Source organism: Corythoichthys intestinalis, chromosome 11 (assembly GCF_030265065.1).
Source record: "Corythoichthys intestinalis isolate RoL2023-P3 chromosome 11, ASM3026506v1, whole genome shotgun sequence".
Classification (NCBI taxonomy): Eukaryota; Metazoa; Chordata; class Actinopteri; order Syngnathiformes; family Syngnathidae; genus Corythoichthys; species Corythoichthys intestinalis.
Genome location: NC_080405.1, coordinates 53,999,844 through 54,016,949, shown reverse-complemented (window position 1 = coordinate 54,016,949; position 17,106 = coordinate 53,999,844). Strand labels below are relative to the sequence as shown.

The 17,106-nt window shown below is 41.5% G+C and overlaps 1 protein-coding gene across 3 annotated transcripts in view; it reads left to right on the top strand.

Annotated features, from left to right (window-relative positions):
• fat2 (FAT atypical cadherin 2) overlaps positions 1 to 17,106 on the top strand; it is a 309,284-nt gene that overhangs the window by 79,431 nt on the left and 212,747 nt on the right. For all 3 annotated transcript variants that reach the window (XM_057850154.1, XM_057850155.1, XM_057850156.1), the window contains one exon: positions 12,754 to 16,010. In XM_057850154.1, the coding sequence (XP_057706137.1) occupies positions 12,754 to 16,010 (3,257 nt within the window). The remainder of the gene's footprint in view (positions 1 to 12,753; positions 16,011 to 17,106) is intronic.

The following is a 17,106-nucleotide window of genomic DNA, read 5'->3' as shown; positions in this document are numbered from 1 at the left end:
TGGGTGAACAGAAAAAAGTGATCAAATCTGCTGGGTCAAAAATATACATACAGCAGCGCTAATATTTGGTAACATGTCCCTTGGCCATTTTCACTTCAATTAGGCGTTTTTGGTAGCCATCCACGAGCTTCTGGTTGAATCTTTGACCACTCCTCTTGACAGAATTGGTGCAGTTCAGTTAAATTTGATGGCTTTCTGACATGGAATTTGTTTCCTCGGCAATGTCCACAAGTTCTCAATGGGGTTTAAGTCAGGACTTTGGGAAGGCCATTCGAAAACCTTAATTCTAGCCTGATTTAGCCATTCCATTACCACTTTTGATGTGTGTTTGGGGTCATTGTCCTGTTGGAACACCCAACTGCGCCCAAGACCCAATCTTCGGGCTGATGACGTTAAGTTATCTTGAAGAATTTGAAGGTAATCCTCCTTCTTCATTTTCCCATTTACTCTCTGTAAAGCACCAGTTCCATTGGCAGCAAAACAGCTCCACAGCATAATACTACCACCACCGTGCTTGACGGTAGACATGGTGTACTTGGGGTTAAAGGCCTCACCTTTTCTCCTCCAAACATATTGCTGGGCATTGTGGCCAAACAGCTCGATTTTTGTTTCGTCTGACCACAGAACTTTCCTCCAGAAGGTCTTATCTTTGTCCATGTGATCAGTAGCAAACTTCAGTTGAGCTTTAAGGGGCCGCTTTTGGAGCAAGGGCTTCCTTCTTGCACGGCAGCCTCTCAGTCCATGGAGATGCAAAACACTCTTGACTGTGGACACTGACACCTGTGTTCCAGCAGCTTCTAATTCTTGGCAGATCTGCTTTTTGGTGATTCTTGGTTGAATCTTCACCCTCCTGACCAATTTTCTTTCAGCAGCAGGTGATAGCTTGCGTTTTCTTCCTGATCGTGGCAGTGACAAAACAGTGCCATGCACTTTATACTTACAAACAATTGTTTGCACTGTTGCTTTTGGGACCTGCAGCTGCTTTGAAATGGCTCCAAGTGACTTTCCTGACTTGTTCAAGTCAATGATTCGCCTTTTCGGATCCATGTATGTATATTTTTGACCCAGCAGGTTTGATCACTTTTTTTTAACCCATAATAAAGTCATAAAAGAACCAAACTTCATGAATGTTTTTTTGTGACAAAGAAGTATCTGTTCCTATCACTCTATCGGAGAAAAATCAGAGTTGTAGAAATAACTGGAAACTCAAGAGAGCCATGACATTATGTTCTTCAAAAGTGGATGTAAACTTTTGACCACAACTGTACAAATAAACCATGTGACAATACAAAGAGTACAAAATCTTAGGAGTACTAACTGATGATTTATTAACATGGAAGGCCCATGTGAGCCATTTGCGTAATAAGCTTGCCAGAAGCATTTCTATTCTCTTAAGAGCCCAAAATATGCTAGATGAGATGGCTCTCCAAACTCTCTCCAGTGCACTGATCCTGCCATATCTCAACTATTGTTCAGAAATATGGGGACACACATATAAGGTACATCTTAATCCTCTACTGATCCTTCAAAAGAAAGCAATTCGTATCATCAACAACGCGCCATTCAGATCACACACAAATGAGCTCTACATCAAATCCAAGCTTTTAAAATTCTATGATTTGATACACTTCAAAACTGTTCAGATGATGTACAAGGCCCACTCAAATTGTCTCCCTTCTAACTTACAAATTCAATTCCAAGCGAGAGAACTACCTTAAAATCATTTTCGGTTACTAACATTGGCGGTCGTCTCTGGAATGCTATTGACCCAGCACTGACCAGCATAAGGTCACTAACTGCCTTTAAAAGGAAATACAAGGATAGTATTCTGAGTCACTACCATGATTCACCTTCAATACTACAAAACAATTGGCACACACACAGACAAAACATAGTGTTCCCACAACAAATAAATTATAGGAATGTCAGGGGCAAAGATAAAGTAGTAACAAAATAGCATGCCCCAAAAATAAGCCCCGTCGTAAATGCAGAACATTAACTGCTGACTTATGTGCATCCGGCCCACTTGATTTGAACTGTAACATTTGTGTACAATGGAGTTGCTGAACTGGTCGCTGAGTTCTCTGGACAGAAATTTTTCAACAATACGACCGAACATCGAGCCAACGCCCATGTCCGGCCGACACCTTCACGTCTGGATACACAAATCTGACAATCACTCTAATCGATGAACTCACAATTGATCGACAACTTTACCTAAGTGTTACGTCCAATCAATGACTTTTGGGAACAAAATTCATGTGAAGACAAAAAAAAAATAAAATAAAAGCTGTTCATGTATCGCAATGTATAATGCCTACTTTACCATGTATTGACTGTGCGTCCTTGGTTGGTTGAAGGGGACGGGACTTGATAAGCATATGCTTCTCCCGTAAGCCCTTGTCTTTTCCTTTTTTTTTTTCTCTCTTCGGGTTAATCATATCACAAAGCCACCTTGTAACTGTGAATAATACCGATGATGATTACAATAAATAAATAAATAAATTATGGGATATTTACACCACAAGATATTAACCAGTAACACTTTATTTGACAGTGGCATCATAAGACTGTCATAAGCCCAAATGCACCACCATGAATCTTTTAACCAATTGGCTGCAAAGCTTCATTGCTTCAAGAAGCTTCATTTGGCCATCACTGCTCCCTTCGGAGAGACAATCAACCTCTGCTGCCACCTGCTGTCAACACTGTTGTCACCCAACATGCCTCCTAGCATGCCTTGCAGCACTACAGGCTTAAATAACAATCAAAATTCATGTTCTGTGCTAATGATGTCTTCAGTTACTGCTCCAGATGTTTCATTAATTGCTAGTTTTGGTATTTGGTATCACTTTATTTGACAGTGGCGCCATAAAACTGTCATAAGACAATCATAATTATGACATGACACTATCATGGGCATTAATGAATGTTTACAACAGATGTCATTAGTATCATCACTGGCAAATTATCTCTCTTTTGAACGGATATAAAAGATCCGAGCCGGACATAAATGGAGTGACATAATTTGCCTGATGACACTTAATAACATCTGTCATAAGCATTCTGTAATGCCCAGGATAGTGTCATGTCATAATTATGACGGCCTTATGACAGTCTTATGGTGCCACTGTCAAATAAAGTGTTACCAAATACCATAACTAACAATTAATGAAACATCTGGAACAGTAACTGAAAAAATCATTAGCACAGAACATGAATTTTGATTGTTATTTACGTCTGTAGTGCTGCAATGCATGCTAAGAGGCATGTTGGACGACAACAGCATTGACAGCAGGTGGCAGCAGAGGTTGATTGTCTCTCCGAAGGGAGCAGTGATGGCCAAATGAAGCTTCTTGAAGCAATGAAGCTTTGCAGCCAATTGGTTCAAAGATTCATGGTTGGTGCATTTGGGCTTATGACAGTCTTATGATGCCGCTGTCAAATAAAGTGTTACCAGTTAATATCTTTTGGTGTAAATATCCCATAATATAGTGAGGACAGCTGCAGCTTATACTAGCCCTTCTCAAATAATTAGCATATTGTGATAAAGTTCATTATTTTCTGCAATGTACTGATAAACATTAGACTTTCATATATTTTAGATTCATTACCTATTCATTTGGGTTAATAGGCAATGCTTTATTTGACACTGGCGTCATAAGACTGTCATAAGACAATCATAATTATGACATGGCACTATCATGAGCATCAATGAATGTTTATAACAGATGTCATTAGTATCATCTGGCAAATTATCTCTCTTTTGAGTAGATATAAAAGATCCGAGCTGGACATAAATAGAGTGACATAATTTGCCTGATGATACTTAATAACATCTGTCTTAAGCATTCAGTAATGCCCAGGATAGTGTCATGTCATAATTATGACGGTCTTATGACAGTCTTATGACACCACTCTCAAATAAAGTGTTACCTATTAACCCAAATAAATCAACAAATAAGCCACACTGGACTATAAGCCACAGGATTCAAAATTTGGGGAAAAAGTGGCGGCTTATAGTCCGAAAATTACGGTAGTTAAGTGAGCGTTTGTTATTTTGCCCTACCACTTCAAAAGCATTAGATGTCTACCGCCGTCCATGTCAGCCAATGAGTTTATGAGGAAAAATGTCGTGATACCGCACAATTATATTTACCCAATGACACCAAATTTGTGGCCGAGCAAAAACAAATGAGTTTCGATATTTTGGAATTAAATATTGCATCTGAATACAATGTTTCGGTACTACTCCTGTAGACATACAGATCATTGGCCTGTATTCATATACAGAGAGGAAAATAAGTATTTCAACACACTGCGATTTTCAAGTTCTCCCAATTTGAAATTAAAGGCCGGTTTGAAATTTTTGTGGTAGGTGCTTATCTGCTGTGAGAAACAATCTTTAAAAAAAAAAAAAAAAAAACGAGAAATGCTGGATTTACTGCTGCAAATAAGTATTCGAACACCTGTCTATTAGCTAGAATTGTGAGTCTCAAAGAGCTGTTAATCGCCTTCAGAAAGTTGACAAATAGATAACGTGGAGGTGGACTTTTTGAGTCTGACTTTTTGACCTGTTTGAGACAGTTAGCTGCAAATAAACACCTGTCCACCCCATACAATCAGAAAGACTCTAATTCCTAACATGGTCAAGACCAAAGAGCTGTCCAAAGACGGAATTGTAGACCTCTACAAGGCTGGACAGGGTTATGGGGCAATTGCCAAGCAGCTTGGTGATCTAAGATCCACCATTGGAGCATTTTTTTGAAAATGGAAGATGCTAAACATGACTGTCAATCTCCTTTGGCATGGGGTTCCATTCAAGATCTACCTCGTGGGGTCTGAGTGATCCAAAGAATGGTGAGGGATCAGCCAAGAACTACACAGGAGGAGCTGGTCAATGACATGAAAGGGGCTGGGACCACCATTTCCAAGGTAACTGTTGGTTTAAAATCATGCCTGGCACAGAAGGTTTAATTTGGTTAAGTTAGGTTAAGTTTGCCACAGACCATTTGGATGATCCAGAGGAGTCATGGGAGAAAGTCATGTGGTCATATGAGATCAAAATGGGTCTTTTTTGTCTTAATTCCACTCATAGTGTTTGGAGAAGGAAAAATGATGACTACCATCCCAAGAACACCATCCCTACTGTGAAGCATGGGGGTAGTAGCATCATGCTTTGGGGGCGTTTTTCTGCACAAGGGACTGGACGACTGCACCGCATTTTGTAGAGGATGACCAAGACACTGTATTGTTAAATTTTGGGGAATAACCTCCTTCTCTCAGTTAGAGAATTGAAAATGGGTTGTGACCGGGTCTTACAACATGACAATGGCCCGAAGCAGACAGCCAGAATAACCAAGGAGTGGCTTCGTAAAAAGCATGTCAAGGTTCTGGAGGGGCCTAGCCAGTCTCCAGACCTAAACCCAATAGAAAATCTTTGGAGGAAGCTTAACTCATTCACTCCCAGCCATTTTCACCGGAGCAAGGCCCTTCGCTCCCGGCCGTTTTACTGGATTTTGACTGATTTTTCAAGGCCCACAGAAAATTCTGTTCTATTACTATATAAACATGGAACCCACCAAAACAAAGATTAGACTCTCTTCTTTCAGCAGGAAAAAAAGTTCATGTCTTTTTCCATTCTTCAGAAATCAGCATTAGAAAATAGCTTAGTTTGAGCAATTTTCCAATTTCTGATGAATAAACAGAGAAATTGAGCTTTTTGTGACAGCATACATTTCAAACATAACTTTGACTTTAACACAGCTATTTTTTGCTTTAGTTACATCCCAAACATCTGTATAACGTTTTTCTTTTACAAAATAACAAACAACAAGACAAATAGAGCAAAGTAACAAATAAGCGGCATGGAAAATGAATGAATGAATAACTAACTGAGATGACGCTTTGATGGCAGCGACAGCCGGATAAACTTTTCCCTCATTGCCGCCTGGCTCATAAAGATGGATTTTTATGAGTCTCTTCGGGGTCTGCTCAGTGAGCAGCACGGACTCAACGACATCGTCCGCTGCACTGGTGGCCCCGGTCGTTCTGCTCGGTCGTCCAGCGCCTGGCATCCCGGGCGTCCTCTCGGTTGTTCTGCTCGTTCGTTCGCTGTTGCCCCGACCGTGCGGGCCGGCCGTTCTTTGCCGTTTAATCGGATTGCGGGTCTTACCAAATGCGCTAAAGCCCTCCACTGGCCAATTTTATTGCTTTAAAATGGATTTTCAGTTTTGTGCTTTGGAGCTCAGTTGAATCAGAACCCAGAGATGTCTCTTATGAAAAAAAAAACGTAAAAAGACGTATTGGGACACTGAAACAATTCAAAATAGAACGTATTTATACGTTTTTTGGTAGCAAATGAGTTAAAGTCCTTGTTCTCAGTGACAGCCCAGAAACCTGATTGATCTAGCGAAGATCTGTGTGGAGCAGTGGTGAAAAATCTCTGCTGCAGTCTGTGCAAACCTGCTGAAAAGTTACAGGAAACGTTTGACCTCTGTAATTGTAATCAAAGGCTAATGTACAAAATATTAACATTGACTTTCTCAGGTGTTCAAATACTTATTTGCAGCAGTATAGAAAAAATGTAAGTAAGCAGAATTGAACAACACTTCAATGACACGCCTGACTGCTAATCAAGCACAGGAACGTCATCATCTGCTAGCCGCGTTGATTAAAAAAAAATCTTTCTGCCTCTTGCAAAAGCCAAGTGCGGCCAGTCCCGCGGCGAGCATGAAGCTAACGCCGCTATCGTATCTCATCTGCGCACGGTGACGGGATAGTGCGTAATGCTTGCCTGACAACGCCACAAAAGCTCGACCCGTGCTGGTATGCTGGAGGCGCCGGCGAAGGGTGACAGCGATGTTGATGATGATGATGACGGTACGGGTGTTTTTATCTGCTGCGTCGAGCCGGCGCGCTGCTGACGTGGGATCAGATTAGCTCACTCTGGGTCACTGTTTGGGTTTCATGACCGTGAGATTTTAGGCATCATTATCATTTCAACGCAGCGTCCCACTTAGTTTAGGTAACGCGCAGACACCAATCAGTTAAAGCACGCACCATTTCCATGGATGTTTTTATTGCGGGGTGCCCACCCTACACTAGTTTATTTTTTGCCAAATAACTCACTGGCTGCCACTGACGGAGCTAGATGTCCAATCCATTTGGACTGGGAGGGGCATTTGTTCATTCGCCCGTTCCAGTCCAAATGGATTGGACACTGTTGGAGGCAATCTTTCAGGTCCTCTGCGTGTTCGTTTTCAATTCAGGTGAGACGGCTAGACCGGATTGCTAAATAAAAGACTGGAGGCAAGAGATCATTACTGCACAGTTTTAATGTTTAATATTACCCATTAGGCCTGGCGCCCCCTAGTGGGAACAGGAAATGGCCTTCTTTATGAGACAGGCTCCTCCTCCGAGGGAAAAAAATCTATTGACCTCAAACCTGTTTCAGGGGAGCCTCAACAGTGTTCAGGTGCCTGATGAAAAATATTGAGGTTTCGTTGAAGCGGAGAGGTCCAAACTGTAAGTGAAAATGACCGTCAACAATTTATCTCGCCAAAAACTCGGCATATATACAACATATATGTGCCAAACTTCCCGTGTTTGTTGGGAGTCATACCCTGATGGGTCTTGTATGGGTCATTTGCATCAACTCTACAGTGCCAACTAGTGGCGACAGAAAGAAGTTTTAAAAAAGGCCTCTCCTAATAGGTTTTTTCAACGGAGAGCAATGAAATTTGGGGAGGAGATACCTTATGCCTAACTGCTCCAAAAAGCCTCTTGCATCCATATTCCAAATCCAAAAGGAAATCTGGTATTTTAGATCGAATGTGAAATTTTTATCGGTTCACAGTAGGGGTTTACATTTGGAGGCTTGAACATGCACGAAAACTCACGAAAATTTGCACATACATGCGGCTACATGCGGAACATAACAACGGCGAGCAATACTCTCAGTCGTTGTTGCCACAAGTACCAATGAACCCTTGCGGGTGTAACACATAATAAATAACTGTCGCTACAGTATGCATATCCAGCCAAACTGAATCCCTTAATCCGGTTAAATCGTAAATACTTTTAAAATCTAGCATCTTGTTGTGGTGTACTTAAAGCCACAATGTATCAGTACATTTAAATTTGTACACGAAAGTGTAAAGTTTGAAAGCCAACAGCGACATTGCAATCGCAAGAGACGTGTCTTTTGCCCACAGTCAGGGATTTTTTCAATGTGAATTTTTGGAGTTTTGAATTCATTTTACACACAAAAATGGAGGCCTAAAGCGATAAAACCCATCTAAGAACACTCCCAGACAGATATAGTACAACTGTATAAAATTTCGTCAAAATCCGCCCAGCCGTTTTGGAGTCCATAGGGAACGAACACAGACACAAACACAAAGTTCCATTTTTCTATCAGTATATGTATAGATATGGATGACATGTACCTTATTTTCTGCACTATAAGGCACATCGGAATATAAGGCGCGCCTTCAATCAATGGCCTCTTTTAAAACTGTTTTTATATAAAGCATTATAAGGCGCAGTAGTAGTAGTTGTTGGGGTTGGATTATGCATCACTAAATGAAGCTGAGTAATAGGGAATGTCATGCCATGATTACTTAATATTAATCCATATATAAAACACATCGGATTATAAGGCACTCGATTAGCTTTCGAAAAGATTGAAGGCTTTTAGATGCGCCTTATAGTGCGAAAAATACGGTATTCATAACAGTATAGATTTTTTACTGTAATTTTTGGACTATAAGCGGCTACTTTTTTTCCCTCATTTTGAATCCTGCGGCTTATAGTCCAATGTGCTTTATTTGTTGATTTATTTGGGTTAATAGGTAACACTTTATTTGACAGCAGTGTCATAAGACTGCCGTAAAACCGCCATAATTATGACATGCTCGGATCGTTTACATCCATTCAGTGAGATAATTTGCCAGATGAGACAAAGTGACATCTGTCATAAGCATTCTTTAATGCTCATGGCAGTGTCATGTCATAATTATGATGGTCTTATGACAGTTTTATGGCACTACTGTCAAATAAAGTGTTACCAAATAGCATATCTAGCAATAAATGAAACAACTGGAACAGTAACTGAAGAAATAATTAGAACAGAACATTAATTTTTAGAGATGTCCCGTTCACGTCATTTTCAAAGTATCGGAATCGGCAAAAAAATATCGGACATGCCTTTTTTTAATATATATTTTTTTTAAATTAAATCGTTTTCTAATTGTATTTAACGTTACGGACATAATGTGTTACACTCTTCCAGAGTCTTTAGTTTAAGCTTAAGTTAGGGTTATCAAATTTATCGCATTAACGGCGAGAATTAATATTTTTTACATTTGTCACGTTACAATATTTAACGCAATTAACGCATGCGCTGCACGACCCACTCACGCATTGTCGCGTTTAATCTATAATGGCGCCACTTTACCCATACAGTATATAGAGCTAAAAGGCAGCGTAATATGAGTAGAGTGAATTTTGGCAGCCTTTGGAGCCTTTTTATAAATGGCTAAAGCCTTACAATCCCTCTCCCAATTATTAGAATAATCGTGGGAAGCAATGTGTGGAAGAAAGGTATTTCAGGTATTTACTGAAAGCTCAACAAATACACTAGATGGCAATATTTAGTCACAATATACAAAGTCACATTTATCCTTTAAGAATTACAAGTCTTTCTATCCGTAGATCCCTCTCACAGAAAGAATGTTAATAATGTAAATGCCATCTTGATGATTTATTGTCATAATAAACAAATACAGTACTTATGTACTGTATGTTGAATGTATATATTCGCCCGAGTTTTATTCATTTTTTTCTTAATGCATTGCCAAAATGTATTTGATCGGGAAAAATTATCGGGAATGATTGGAATTGAATCGGGAGCAAAAAAAAAACAATCGGATCGGGCAATATCGGGATCGGCAGATACTCAAACTAAAACAATCGGGATCAGATCGGGAGCAAAAAAACATGATCGGAACAACCCTATTAATTTTGATTGTTATTTACATCCAAAGCGCTGAAATGCATGCTAGGAGGCATGTTGCACAACAAAAGTGTTAAAAGCAGGTGGCACTGTCTTCCCCTAGGGCCCCTAGGGCTTTTCAGCCAATTGGTTCAAAGCTTCATGGTGGTTCATTCGGTCTTATGACAGTCTTATGATGCCGCTGTCAAATAAAGTGTTAGCGCACCTGATGGTCCGAAAATTACTGTACCTTCTTTTTGAATTTTAAGGGAAGCTGAGCTTCCATTGCAGTCTCAGAGCCTATAACTTTGTTATTGAACTTTGCGTTTACATTTAAATGCAACGACTATGCCATTCTGCTTTGTATTCCTCTAATATTTGCCTGACTTTTAACGCCACTCTGTCAAACAAGCATTGTCTTTGTGAGCAATCATTATAGCAGTGGTTGTCGCCGACAGCATCGAATGCAGAGGCACAAGACGGCGCTTTACACTGCCGCTGAAAATCCCCCTCGCAAAGCTTGGAGATGCTCTGGCAATATTCATTTCAGTTTCAACTTGTCGCCTGCGTTGAGGCTGAATAATTATTGGAGGATTTGGAGGCGGGCACCTGCCTCACAATGCTCCAAGGCAACTTTTTTCGAACATTGTGTTTCACTTGCTCCGGACAAGTCAGAACTAGACCAGTGGTTTGATTGTGTTGCTTTTAGCGTACTGGAGGCACAGCGAGAAATAACTGATTTTTTTTTTTTTTCTTAATGTGGAAACTTGGTGTTGGTTAACAGTCGAAATCAACAGGAAGTGACCTGTCCATGCCCACAAAAAACTGGCTGTAAATGTTCTGGAATCAGTGCCATTGACAGCGCTAGACGTCCAATCCAGTCAAAATTAATTGGATGTCTATCACCGTCAATGGCAGCCAGTGAGCTAATGTAAACGCTGTTCTAATGGAAAATTTTGGTAGCTCCTTTTATTTTATTTTTTTTAAACAGTGACACCTTTTTAAAGGGAACCATGGATAGAAAGACATGTAGTTCTTAAGATATAAATGTTAGTACGACTTACAATAGCTCGATATTAAAACCCCTATTAATGTTTTCGTTTTCATAAAATTTGTAAGATTTTAAATCAAATTGACCCGTCAATACCATTATGAAGTCTATGGGCGAGTTTTAAATTAATTAGATATCAAGCCAACGACTGCGTTTTGTCCCTTGACTGACGCCGTAGTTTTCTTATTCCCCAGTGTGGGCGCCCTTGTACCTTATGTTCAATTGAATGCTGTGAAGGTAAGACACCTGATAATGGCTCCCTGCATCGTAGTTTGTATATTGTGACTAAATATTGCCATCCAGTGAATTGTTTGAGATAAACAAGTTGCTAAAATGTTTAAATAGAGTTTGACCAAAGTCTGGGTGAGTTTTATTCGTATTTTGCATATCTATTTTGACTGTGAATTTGTGAATGCCAGTTCTCTTTGCAAAGTTGTTTAACTGTGTGAGAATAGGGCCTCATTAATACAGATTGAAGCACTTTTCTTTTTGTGAACATTACTTTTTGAGATATATGAATATCAACTTTGTTAGATTTTCACTATATGATACTTATGTTCAATTGTGTGTTGTGAACAAGGAGTTCACAATCAAAATAAATATGCAAATGGTAAAATACACATAAAAACTTACTCAGACTTTGGTCAAACTCTATTTAAACATTTTGGCACCTCGTTTAGCTCAACAAATGAACTGTATGGCAATATTTAGTCACAATATACAAAGTGTGATCGTCGGAGCCATTATAAGGTTTCTTACCTTCACATCATCCATTTGAACATAAGCACAATGGCGCCCACACTGGGGAATAAAACGAAAACAACGGCATCAGTCAAGGGACAAAACGCACTCATTGGCTTGATCTCTAATTAATTTAAAATTCGCCATTGACTCCTTGTGGCATATTTAAGTCACTACCTTACATAGTTAAAGAGTGACACGGTGGAGATCCGGCAGTGTGGCCATGTGACGTCACCGCCCTGCGACGTCAACAACAATGGCGATCTACGAGTTAAAATAATTTTACATATTTTATCAAAACAGAAATATTAAGAGGGGTTTTAATATCAAATTATTATAACTCGTACTAACATTTCTCTTTTAAGAAATACATGTCTTTTTATCCATGGTTTCCTTTAAAACTATGTATCGAATTTTGGTGGAAGCATATCTAACACATTTTGGCCTACAAAGTATCGCGATATATCATATTTTCAATATACTGTCACACTACTAGCGGACCCCTCGTCAAAAGTTGACACTTATGACCTTTAACCCTTAAAAGAGCAAGTGACTATTCATAGTTATTCAAAATAAACTATATATATACATTTTAAGTTATTAATCATGATTGTATTTTCAAACAATCTTGATCGGTATTGTTTTTTTTTTTTTTTATAATTATAAATAAGTAAAAATGGATTTGAGGTCTTGCGTAGAGCTGTTGATGGCAACCAATGAGTTTAAAGTGTGCCCGTTGAGGGTTAAAAAAAACCCCAAACAATTCAGGTGTGAAAGGATTAACATTCTCAACTTGATTTAGTTGAAAGCAAAAATCCCAATTCAAAGCCATTGAGGTGGTAGCTGTGGATTGGACGCCTATCGCCCTCAACAGCCAATTAGTTTTTGTTTTTTTTTAGCATCAAGGTGTTAATAATCTATCTAAATAATCGTGGTAACCTATTCCATTTTATTTCCTTTTCAGGCACCAGAGGGTCAAAATGCTACTTCAAATAATGGCCACGTCATTACCAGCCTTGCTAACATTAGCCACGGTTCTACTATACGCGGCACGATGTGAGGGAACCGTGGTAGAACTAAAAGCCGGATCCCCACTAAGATTTACGCACCACCTCTACAATGCCACCATTGATGAGAACTCAGGCGCGGGTTCCTACGTGGAGACGCCGGTGAAGATGGGCGTGGAGATGGCGAATGCATTCTGGAATATAAATTACGCAGTAGTCTCTGGGGATGACGGCGGATTTTACCAGGCTGAAGCTGTCAAAGTTGGAGATTTTTGCTTCTTAAGAATCAAAACTCAACATGCGGCACTGCTGAACAGAGAAGTCCGAGACACCTACGCGCTGACCGTGGAGGCTACGGAGAGCACTCAGGAACTCCGAGCCAAGACCAAAGTCTTTATCCAGATCCTGGACACGAATGACCTCAAGCCTCTTTTCGACCCGTCCTCGTACAGCGTGGCCATCCAGGAAGACGCTCCGCTTCAGTTCAGTTTGGCCAGGGTGACTGCGGCGGATGCCGACATGGGCAGCAACGCCGAATTTTATTACTCCTTCACGGTCAGATCCCATCCGTTTGTGGTGGACCCATTCAGCGGCATCATCAGCCTCTATAAAAAACTCAACCACACCCAAAAGGAACGATACGACCTTACTGTACTAGCTGAAGACAGAACCAAGAGGATCTCCGGCGTTCAGAAATATGGCAATGTTGCCAAGGTGAACGTGAAGGTCCAAAAAGCTGCCGTGGCATCTCCGGTAATTCAACCTGCTTCCGAGCCATCGTTCTCTGCAGACGGCACGGTGAAGATGAGTGTTCATATCAAGGCTGGCGTCAAGCCCATCAAATCTCTCCACATCGTTGGAGGTGATCCTCACAGGTACTTTGAGGTCATCCCTGAGGGATCCCAAGGATGTGACTTCCAAGTAGTCTCTACCAAGAAGATCATCTGGTCACAAATTCCGTTTGGTCTTAATTTGTCCTTACAAGCGCGAGACTTCAGCACCCCTAGTTTGACGTCCCCCATTACTAAGATCCACATTCCGGCTTTTCACTACCGCCCCATCTCATTCCTGGAGGACACATACATCTCCATCCTCAGTGAGATGTCTCCCCCGAAAACCTTTGTTGTAAAGGTTTCAGTTGATTCCGACAATGTGACGTATAGTATCAAAACAAATCAAGACAGCTCTAAGTTCAAGATAAATCCCAAAAGTGGAGTCATCGTCACCAGGGAGAAGTTTGACTACGAAAGTCAGAATCGCTATGAGTTCGACGTGCTGGCTAACGAAGGCGAGGCCGAGACTCACGTCGTTGTTGAGATCGTGGACGAGAATGACAACAGTCCGGAATTCACACTGAGCTCCTACCAGGCCGCGGTAGATGAAAACAGCCCTGTCGGAAGCAGTATTGTCAAAATAGAAGCGAAAGACAAGGATTCGAGAAACAACGGTTTTGTAACTTACGCAATTTCTAATGCAGAAATACTCCCGTTCGCAATAGACCCTTTTACAGGTGTCATCTCCACGATGGAACACTTGGACTTTGAGCTAATGAAGCGCTGGTACCACCTAAGAATTTGGGCCTCGGACAGTGGAGAGCCCTTCAGTCGGGTCAGCGAATGCACCGTGACAATCACCCTTAACAATGTCAATGACAATGTGCCTCTTTTCGAGAGGGTTGGCTGCAACGTCACCATACCCCCGGATCTGGTCGTCGGCCATTCCGTGGTCGAGCTGTCGGCTATAGACTTAGATGAACTGCAGCAGCTGCGCTACGTCATCGAGTCAGGCAATGATCTACAGGTATTTACCATCAATTCGGCGTCAGGTAAAGTCACCTTGAGGCGCGCCATCCCGCAAGGAGTGCATTCATTTGATTTGAGAGTCCTGGCCACTGACGGCGAACACCACTCAGAGGCATCAATTGTCCGGGTGACAGTCACCAGCAAGGGCGATGACCCAACGATTAGCTGCCAGGAAACGTTCATTTCTAAACAGCTCACCAACAAACTGATCCAGTCAATCAAACCTATCTGGACTGCGGAAGAGGAAGACCCTTTCTCCTATAGTCACATAACAAATAAACACTTCCCAAAATTTGATACCAGCATTCCCGTTTCTCTGGATGTTGCTGAGAACTACCCACTAAACTCCACTCTGGTCCGCTTGGGTGCGTCGGACCCTGATACCGGCTTCAATGGCATTCTCACGTATGCTATTTCCGGAGGGGACGAGGATGGCTGCTTCGTTATCGACGTCTTCTCTGGTGACCTTCGTCTAGCTTGTCCGCTCGACCGAGAGAGTAAAGAGTTTTACATTCTGAACATCACCGTCTACGATCTGGGAGCCCCGCAGAGGTCGGCGTGGAAGTTACTCGCAGTGAATGTGCAAGACGTCAATGACAACCCACCGCGTTTCGATCAACCCAGACGCGTGATCCACGTCAACGAGAACATTGACGTCGATTCGGTCATTTTCACAGCCCTCGCAACCGATCCCGACGCAGATGCGAGCGGGGAAGTCAAGTACACTCTCTTGACGTCCGCCGACACGTTTCGGATCGATAAGGTGACAGGCGAGGTGGTGGTCAGGGCTCCTTTAGATCGAGAAACCTCACCCAGGCATGACCTCTTGATTGAAGCCAGGGATGAGTCTAAACGTTTTCCCCCAATGTTCTCCACCCTCCACCTTGTTGTTGTGCTTCAGGATGTCAATGACAACCCTCCTAAATTTCAAACAATGGTCTACAGTGTCAAAGTTCCTGAGGATGTACCGGTTGGAACCTTACTAGTATGGGTGGAGAGCGTGGACTCCGATCTGGGTGGTGGCGGCCTTGTCACCTACAACCTTAAGAACACAGAAAACAGGAATTTTCACCTGGACTCCTCCACCGGCGCCTTAACTCTTGAAAGGGAGTTGGACTTTGAACGGCGCCCGTTCTACAACCTCACCATTCGAGCTCTCGACCACGGTAAACCACGATCCCTATCGTCTTCCTGCTTTGTGGAGATCCAGGTCTTGGATGTCAACGAGAACCTCCACCGGCCGCTTTTCTCTGAGTTTGTGTATGAAGCTGCGGTGATGGAGGACGTAGCAGCAGGGACAGCAGTGCTTACTGTTACTGCCTCAGATAAGGACGTGGGTGGAGATGGCGTCATCCGGTACCTTATCCACGATGGCACTGGTCTTGGAGTGTTCTCCATTAATGAGGAAACAGGTAAGATGTTACGTAGGGTTGAAATAATCCATTTATATGCACATCTCAAGTAATTTGTATGATGTGAACAGTATGGTGAAGTAGTAATTAGCTTAATTGCCTCATGGTTAATGTGTTCTGGGTTAAAACCATCTGATGCGGCATTTTCCTTTGCTCCCCATGGATGTGAATTTTGGTTTCTCGCTATTGGCTGGTGTCCACCCCAGAGTGGACCCCGCCTGCTGACCAAACTCAGCTGGGATAGACAGACTACTTCTCACTTGAGACGACAATGAGAACAAGCATTTTAGAAATAAAGAAATACGAAATTATTGGCACCTCTGGAATTTTTAACGCAATTACCGCAATTACAAATGTTTTCAGTATGAATGTGTTTATTTCTTGGGATTTGCATTGGAAAAACACCAAAAAGCTGAAGAGAAAAGCCAAAATTCACACGATTTTACACAGAATGCAAAAATGAGCCGGACATTTCAACTCAATATTTGGTTGCGCATTCTTTAGACGAAATAACAGAAAGCAATCGTTTCCTATAACCAGCAACAAGTTTCGTGCACCTCTCAGATGGAATTTTGGACCGCTCTTCTTTTGTGAACTGTTCCAGGTCTCTCAGATTTGAAGGGTGCCTTCATACAATAGCATTTTGTGATATCTCTCCATACTGTGCCGGCCAAAGGTATTGGCACCCCTGCAATTCTGTCAGATAATGCTCAGTTTCTCTCAGAAAATAATTGCAATTATAAAGGCTTTGGTACTAATATCTCCATTTATTTTGCTTGCAATTAAAAATCACCAAAGGGAATGGGAAAAAATTATTATCATTTTACACAAAACTCCAAAAATGGGCCAGACAAAAGTATCGGCACCCTTTGAAAAATCATGTGATGCTTCTCTAATTTGTCTAATTAACAGCACCTGTTACTTACCTGTGGCACATAACAGGTGGTGGCAATAACTAAATCACACTTGTAGCCAGTTAAATTGGATTAAAGTTGACTCAACCTCTGTCCTGTGGCCTTGTGTATACCACATTGAGCATGGAGAAAAGAAGACCAAAGAACTGTCCGAGGACTTGAGAAGCAAAATTGTGTCAGTT